Below are 8,991 nucleotides of genomic sequence, written 5' to 3'. Positions count from 1 at the left end.
GCAATGATAATTAGTTTGATGGAAAACCTTAGGCTTTGTACGACATTATAAATTACATCGAGATTCCCCTTTAATTCTCTCTAACTTTATTCAGTTTATTCAATAAATCCCGCAACTTCTCTAATACTGGGAAGAAAAAATATAACATGTTCAGACCTTAAGGGCAGTTTAATTTCAAATGTTTCACCCAGATGGAGATAATCCCATATGCGTTTTATAGTTACATCGTTAGGGTAAGATAACCAAAAGTGGACACACTCTAATCAGTTTCTAGAGCTCAATTTCCCAGATTTTGTAGATTATTTTAATAGTGCTTAAAAACGTATCCATTTAAGATACCAACTCAAAACCTACGTATGTCTACGAATGGGTGGTTTAAATTGTATCTAATCATTCTCAGCATTACTTTATCAAATCTCTAGTAATTGATTATACACACATACAATTTATCATAATTTCAAATAATTCACAGAATCCATATAAAACTTTCAGGATCACCCACACAGGATTGGTCAGATGTTCACACAGAACTGGTCAGACGTCCACACAGAACATCCGAACATAAAAAGGTTTGCCCACACAGAGTCAACCCTACCCCGCTCACACAGAACGGACAACTATTACCTAGTGATACCATAACAAAATACTCACACAGAGTAACCCAGGGCATACCTGGCTAGCACATTTAAAATAATTGGAATTCACCACATCTGAGGGTCACTTAGACAATCACACAGATGCACAGAATGAGGTCCTTCTTCCAATAGGGCTTCACCAAGTGCCGTGTTTCACCTAGAACACACAGTCCCCTGGCCCCTCACCCTAACAGACCTCACCAAATCCCCACTGTGATCAATTCAGTGTCAGGAGGGCTCTTGGTCACTCGCAACCGGACAGTGCAGAGTATCTTTTGAGTCCACAAAACCCCCAGATTACTCTCCTCTGACTCGGCCCTGCTTACGCCACCAAGGTGCCTTCCTTACAAAGGAATTCACGCTCAGAGTATACGTAACAGGCATAATTAAAAAACTCGACTTCAAATCTGTGTGTGGTTCGCTCACCTTTTTCTTTAAAAAAACTCAGTTCGAGATGTGGTATCCACTCGGCTCGCTTCCTCTTAGATCAAAGGTTGGTCCATCTGCTTCGTTCCCGAAGTGCGGTTTCCCTGAGATCCCAACTTTAGGGGATCCCTCGTGCACGATTTATTTACCTAGATCGTCAGGAACGGTCACCGAGTGAAGATTCACATCCCCTCCTCGTCGCCAAATGTCGTGGAAATTTCCTCTATTTACCAAATCATGAGAGCAATCCACACACAAGTCAGAGTTAGTTATCAAAGTCCATCTTTAATTATATGAGCTCTATCACAACCCTGTGACTCTCAGATCAATTCAGTGTCTATCAATGTATTCTCTGAGAGTCCCTTCCACATTGCAACTGAGATCCTTTAATAGCAAAAAACACACATAGCCAGACAGCATAGACATAATTCATTGTTCAGCTTTGTCTCCCACACTATGCTCTTTTCTCAAACTCAAACTCAGAACCATAAACCAATCCTCCATATCAACAGGCATATATCAAATCCATCCTATCTTGACAAGATCACAGAGACACACTGACTGGCACACAGACATTGTGGAGCCAAGAGATACACGCTTGACCTCTCCCCTCTTTCCGGCCCAAGCAACTTAGTCTTGACATAGAACAGATATTGCAACCCCGCCACAGTATTATACAAACACATTCTGATGAGAAGTAACTTACAAACATATGATGAATATAAAACATCTTACCTATGTTACCAACCAATTCTGATTATTCCCCAACAGTAGGTATGGTGTTCTTTGGATGCAACTCAGCATTCTTTGTCTTCCAAACACGACGAGTTGAGTTTTTACCAAAAAGTTATATTTTGGTTTCATCTGACCATATGACATTCTCCCAATCTTCTTCTGGATCATCCAAATGCTCTCTAGCAAACTTCAGATTGGGCCTGGACATATACTGGCTTAAGCAGGGGGACACGTCTGGCACTGCAGGATTTGAGTCCCTGGCGGCGTAGTGTGTCACTGATGGTAGGCTTTGTTACTTTGGTCCCAGCTCTCTGCAGGTCATTCACTAGGTCCCCCCGTGTGGTTCTGGGATTTTTGCTCACTGTTCTTGTGATCATTTTGACCCCACGGGGTGAGATCTTGCGTGGAGCCCCAGATCGAGGGAGATTATCAGTGGTCTTGCATGTCTTCCATTTCCTAATAATTGCTCCCACAGTTGATTTCTTCAAACCAAGCTGCTTACCTATTGCAGATTCAGTCTTCCCAGCCTGGTGCAGGTCTACAATTTTGTTTCTGGTGTCCTTTGACAGCTCTTTGGTCTTGGAGTTATAGACCTACTGCTGCATTGACCTATAGGCTATCTCTGAGTTATAGACCTACTGCTACATTGACCTATAGGCTATCTCTGAGTTATAGACCTACTGCTACATTGACCTATAGTTATCATCATATCATTGACCTATAGGTTACCTGGAGAAGTGCTCGGGTGGTGCTTCTCAAGACCATCTCCAGGTATCGTCAACAAGCGGAATGCCACCGGACTTTGGCTCCTCGCTATCGGGTCAGGCAGAGGGTATTGTTGTCCACTCGGGACCCTCCGGGTAGAATCCCGTAAACTTTCCCCCCGTTGCATTGGTCCTTTCCCCATTTCTAGAGTCCATAGTCCCACTGCTGTCCGTCTGTTGTTGCCCCGTACCCTCCATGTTCACCCCACTTTTCATGTGTCCAGGATTAAGCCCTTGTCTCACAGTCCTCTGTCTTCGGTTTCTAGGCCCATATTCGCTCGCTCTCCCAGTTTTGACCCTTGCCTGTTTTCTGGACTCTGTACCTGCCTGCTGACCAGTCTGCCTGCCCAGATCTCGAGCCTGCCTGCCACTCTGTACCTCCTGAACTCTGATCTGGTTTTGACCTTCTGCCTGTCCACCACTATTCTCTTGCCTAGCCCTTTTGGAACTAATAAATATCAAACGCTCAAACCATCTGCCTCCCGTGTCTGCATCTGGGTCTGGCCCTGAGCCCTTATAGAAGGAGTAAGCCCATTCCAGGACCTGAGGCCGGGCTGAATCAGGAACGAACATCCGGTTAGCCGAGCCCCCCCCAAAAAATGAGAAATTGGGCATCTTTGTTTAATTCAGCGTCTAATGTCGAATCTGTGAAGTTCTATGGGATAATTTAACAGAGCTGTTACTATTATTGTACAGTGTCTTAATTACACTTTGAAAATATTGACCAAAACCAAAAAATCTAAGTCTCAAAAAGAAAAGAATATATAACTAGTAAATATATAGTTATTTTCTAGAAACATAGCTACAGTCCACTTAGCTAGCTAGCTTGCTACTTTATCAAATCAGATAGATAGCTAGCAAGAACATTTGTTTTCCACTCACATCTAAAGCTGCCTGATACAGTTTGCTAGTAAAGTAGGATGGTTAAATCAGAAGCCAGCTAGCAATGCCACGTTCATGCTTTTTACCCCCCAAAAGACATGCACACACAGTGGAGTAAAGTACTTCAGTAGTACTTTAAAGTATTTTTACCTAAGAGAAAATCCCTGGTCATCCCTACTGCATCTGATCTGGTGGACTCACTAAACACAAGTGTTTTGTTTGTAAATTGTGTAGAAGTCTATCTCTGGCAATCTGTATTTGCTTAATATAAGGAATTTGAAATGATTCATCAAATCAAATCAAATTTATTTATAAAGCCCTTCTTACATCAGCTGATATCTCAAAGTGCTGTACAGAAACCCAGCCTAAAACCCCAAACAGCAAGCAATGCAGGTGTAGAAGCATGGTGGCTAGGAAAAACTCCCTAGAAAGGCCAGAACCTAGGAAGATACCTAGAGAGGAACCAGGCTATGAGGGGTGGCCAGTCCTCTTCTGGCTGTGCCGGGTGGAGATTATAACAGAACATGGCCAAGATGTTCAAATGTTCATAAATGACCAGCAGGGTCAAATAATAATAATCACAGTAGTTGTCGAGGGTGCAACAGGTCAGCACCTCAGGAGGAAATGTCAGTTGGCTTTTCATAGCCGATCATTCAGAGTATTTCTACCGCTCCTGCTGTCTCTAGAGACTTGAAAACAGCAGGTCTGGGACAGGTAGCACGTCCCAGACCTGGGACTTGCATTGATAGTTTTACTTTTGATACTTAAGTATATTTAAAACCAAATACTTTTACTTTTACTCAAGTAGTACTTTACTGGGTGAATTTCACTTGAGTCATTTTATATTATGTTATCTTTACTTTTACTCAAGTATGAAAATTGGGTTCCGGCTGTATCCCAGGGATGTTGTCCCCATCAGCTCCCAGAGTCTTCACCTGAACGAACGTCACAGGCTGAATCACACACTTGGGGGGTGTTGTTTATTAGCGCACATGCTTCACACTTTTTTCTCAAGCAACCTGGGGGGAAAATGAACTTGAAACCCCCCTAGAGTCTATTGACGCACTGGTGCATCAATCTAATTAACAGAATGAAAAAATTACCATCAAAATCTGTCAGTTTAAAATCGGTCATGTTTTTTTTGCATAGGCTGCGGCTCAATCCACCGCATCCGTCTATAGCAGCCTTCCACACCTGCTGTGGAAGGAGGCCGAGCTGACTAGGTTAGGGTTATACGTCTATAGCAGCCTTCCACACCTGCTGTGGAAGGAGGCCGAGCTGACTAGGTTAGGGTTATACGTCTATAGCAGCCTTCCGCATCTGCTGTGGAAGGAGGCCGAGCTGACTAGGTTAGGGTTATACGTCTATAGCAGCCTTCCGCATCTGCTGTGGAAGGAGGCCGAGCTGACTAGGTTAGGGTTATACGTCTATAGCAGCCTTCCGCATCTGCTGTGGAAGGAGGCCGAGCTGACTAGAATAGGGTTATACGTCTATAGCAGCCTTCCACACCTGCTGTGGAAGGAGGCCGAGCTGACTAGGTTAGGGTTATACGTCTATAGCAGCCTTCCACACCTGCTGTGGAAGGAGGCCGAGCTGACTAGAATAGGGTTATACGTCTATAGCAGCCTTCCACATCTGCTGTGGAAGGAGGCCGAGCTGACTAGGTTAGGGTTATACGTCTATAGCAGCCTTCCACACCTGCTGTGGAAGGAGGCCGAGCTGACTAGGTTAGGGTTATACGTCTATAGCAGCCTTCCACACCTGCTGTGGAAGGAGGCCGAGCTGACTAGATTAGGGTTATACGTCTATAGCAGCCTTCCACATCTGCTGTGGAAGGAGGCCGAGCTGACTAGGTTAGGGTTATACGTCTATAGCAGCCTTCCACATCTGCTGTGGAAGGAGGCCGAGCTGACTAGGTTAGGGTTATACGTCTATAGCAGGCTTCCACATCTGCTGTGGAAGGAGGCCGAGCTGACTAGGTTAGGGTTATACGTCTATAGCAGCCTTCCGCATCTGCTGTGGAAGGAGGCCGAGCTGACTAGAATAGGGTTATACGTCTATAGCAGCCTTCCACACCTGCTGTGGAAGGAGGCCGAGCTGACTAGGTTAGGGTTATACGTCTATAGCAGCCTTCCACACCTGCTGTGGAAGGAGGCCGAGCTGACTAGAATAGGGTTATACGTCTATAGCAGCCTTCCACATCTGCTGTGGAAGGAGGCCGAGCTGACTAGGTTAGGGTTATACGTCTATAGCAGCCTTCCACACCTGCTGTGGAAGGAGGCCGAGCTGACTAGGTTAGGGTTATACGTCTATAGCAGCCTTCCACACCTGCTGTGGAAGGAGGCCGAGCTGACTAGATTAGGGTTATACGTCTATAGCAGCCTTCCACATCTGCTGTGGAAGGAGGCCGAGCTGACTAGGTTAGGGTTATACGTCTATAGCAGCCTTCCACATCTGCTGTGGAAGGAGGCCGAGCTGACTAGGTTAGGGTTATACGTCTATAGCAGCCTTCCACATCTGCTGTGGAAGGAGGCCGAGCTGACTAGGTTAGGGTTATACGTCTATAGCAGCTGTAGTAAAACGCCAAATGGATCTACCTCCTGGTCCTCTTTCCCTGTCTTACCCACCAAGGGTAGAGACAGAGATGACCTCGCCTACTGAAATACCGGATTGGGCAAAGCCACCAGAAGACGACTCAAGCCAACCAACTACTGAACCTGACTGGTGTCAGGAAGAATCACCCTCTGCCTCAAGTGACACCTCTGAATGGGAACAGCTGATAGACTCATTGCTGATAGGGTAAGGGCACTGTCATAAACAGAGGCCCATATGCGCACTGTAAGAAAAGTATTTCCTGTTGTAAGATATGTCATCACCCTCTCTGCTCTGAGGCAATGGGAGGAGCAGCGGATCGGGTGCAGAGAATCAAAAGGTATATAAAGAGACATTTGCCATTACTTTGGCGCTGACTTCTTGAATTCTGAATTCATTTAGACAACCATTTGACTTCGGGTATTTGCCACCTGACTCAAATTACTTAAAGATTCTAACTTGCTGGATACCAGGGTAAGAGTCCGTTTACCTATCGACCAGTTGACCCTGTGTGCAGCATACGTTTGGACCGAGTGTACCGTTGTGACAAAGTCTTAATTGACCAAGGAACACTGTAGCACCGGCCGGGTTGCTTGCCCCAGACACTGCGGTAGATCAACGGCAGAATTACCACCTGCTGAGAACGGTTGGAAAATTGTTCGAATCGACTCTGTCTCCGACTGACCCAGTGACACGTGTACTGTTGTAACACAGTGCCTTGCCCTGGAATCGCGGTTGCGGGTTATTTGACACTACTATCCAACCTGATGGCAGGTTAGAGTACTCAGTCTAACTTGAATCTCGAAATTTAGTTGAACCAACGATTCCTCATAGGAGAGATCGATACATAAACTAAATTCTCAGAACTCTGACCGATTGAAACACCGCTCCTGATCCCGTGGGTCTCCCTGTCATCTTTTAAAGGTAATTAAGTTGAAGTATTATATTTTATTAGAGATAAGTGTTATCATTGTACCAGGCATTATAGAGCATTAAGGCATTTGCATGTTTTTGATTAACACTGTGTGTAACCGAGTAACAAATTGTGTATTTTGAAGTGTGTTTGATTGTAAAAGACAAAAAACAGAGTGTTTTCAAAAATAAACGGTAGTCTTATTTTGTCTCGAGTAAAAGGTTTTCTCAAAGACAGTTAACGGCACGGGAGATAACAACTCTGACACTCCCCGCTACCGGGACATTGGAAACGGGGATCAATGCTCTATGACAGAATGAGTTACCATTAAAAGACAAGGAGGAAGGTGTGTCCAGTAGTGATTCATTTAATTGTCTTATCGATCTATCTAAGTTTTATTTTCCAAGCGATACATAGCCGACGGGCAGAGTAGTGAGACTAAGTTGACTAAAGGTCTTCACACTAGATGAAACTAGATACATCACAGAGGGGAAACACTCAACCACAGGGAAATCATATAGAGACTGGTAGGACTAGTGCTTAATAACAACTCAAGGACCAATTAGTGGTGAAGCAAAGAGTCTAGAGGATAAAGGTGGGGTTCACACATCCCAGCTAGAGCTAGACCGTTGAGAGTGACATCTGCTGTGGAAGGAGGCCGAGCTGACTAGGTTAGGGTTATACGTCTATAGCAGCCTTCCACATCTGCTGTGGAAGGAGGCCGAGCTGACTAGATTAGGGTTATACGTCTATAGCAGCCTTACACACCTGCTGTGGAAGGAGGCCGAGCTGACTAGGTTAGGGTTATACGTCTATAGCAGCCTTCCGCATCTGCTGTGGAAGGAGGCCGAGCTACAGCTGTCTTGGTCAGAGCATGAGACATCACGAATATAACCCTAACCCTAACCCTAACCCTATGGCTGTAGCGCCCGAACGGTTTGGCCAACAAACTACTTTCATGAACAGGAGACTCTCACTACGACCCCCACAAGTGTCACCGGTTTTAAAAAATCTATGGAAGTATGGAGGTAGTTTTGTGCCTACACAAAAAAAAGGGGTTAGATATGGGTCCCAAAAAATATATTTTTTAACTTGCAAAAACTCCTTCTCTTCTCCCTGGACATTGAACAGTAACCTACTTAAATAATTGTTCTTCAGGAATCGATGCACAGATGTGACACTAGATAGAGCAGGAGAGCTGTTAAGAGAGTAACAGCAGAGACTGCCCACAGGCCACACACTGGTTGAATCAACGTTGTTTCCACAAAATGACGTTGAACCAACGTGGAATAGACATTCTGACATCTGTGTCTAGTGTGTGGATCAGACCTCTGGTACCAGTGTACTCACTGTATCCTGTAGAAACATAACTGTACGATGGGTTGTTGCTGAGGAAACTCCTTTAATAGGAAATTACTAACAGGTTACTAACAGGTCTAACATTACAGTTATGCCCACATTTTTCCTCGTCTTCGAAGTGAGAATAACATCACTATCACATCTCAGATAATATACAGACTATATGCACGGAAAAACAAAATATTTGCATTTGAGGGAGAAGACATGACCCTGAAAAAAAGAGTAAAAACAATAACACTGTGATGTCATCTTAGCTAGCCAATAACAGAGTCACCAGGAAACTATCGGGTCGGCTGCATCTGAAGGGTGAGGTTCATGCAGACAGACTGCTAACATGGAGGCTTCACACAAGATAGATACTTCCTAAGATATCCAGTCTAAACCATAGAGATTTCATTGTCTAAACAATAGAGATTTCATGGTCTAAACAGCCTGACAGGTTCATTTGATGGCCAGGATGGCATCGTAGGATTTCCCTGTCCGACAGACCTGGACGTTGTGGAAACCAGCGAAGGAGAGCATGTTAGAGTACTGAGAGGGAGGATGCTCCTTCCCCTCTGTCTGGACCAACATGTTGAGGGAGAAGATCTGAGCCATGACCGGACCTCGACGGTTCTCAAACAGTAGAGCCTCCACTAACAGAACCCCACCACCTATAGAGAGAGAGAGAGAGAGAGACAGACAG

At 44.9% G+C, this 8,991-nt stretch overlaps 1 protein-coding gene across 1 annotated transcript in view; it reads right to left on the bottom strand.

Annotated features, from left to right (window-relative positions):
- Window positions 1-8,329: 8,329 nt before the first annotated feature.
- asmt2 (acetylserotonin O-methyltransferase 2) overlaps window positions 8,330-8,991 on the bottom strand; it is a 102,391-nt gene continuing 101,729 nt past the window's right edge. Inside the window, exon 9 of the mRNA XM_036962707.1 lies at window positions 8,330-8,959. Within this exon, the coding sequence (XP_036818602.1) occupies window positions 8,748-8,959 (212 nt within the window). The 3' untranslated portion in view covers window positions 8,330-8,747. The remainder of the gene's footprint in view (window positions 8,960-8,991) is intronic.

The sequence above is a fragment of the Oncorhynchus mykiss genome, chromosome 25 (assembly GCF_013265735.2).
Source record: "Oncorhynchus mykiss isolate Arlee chromosome 25, USDA_OmykA_1.1, whole genome shotgun sequence".
NCBI classification, from domain to species: Eukaryota; Metazoa; Chordata; class Actinopteri; order Salmoniformes; family Salmonidae; genus Oncorhynchus; species Oncorhynchus mykiss.
The sequence above is the reverse complement of the archived record's forward strand: the minus strand, read 5'-3'. Positions and strand labels throughout refer to the sequence as shown.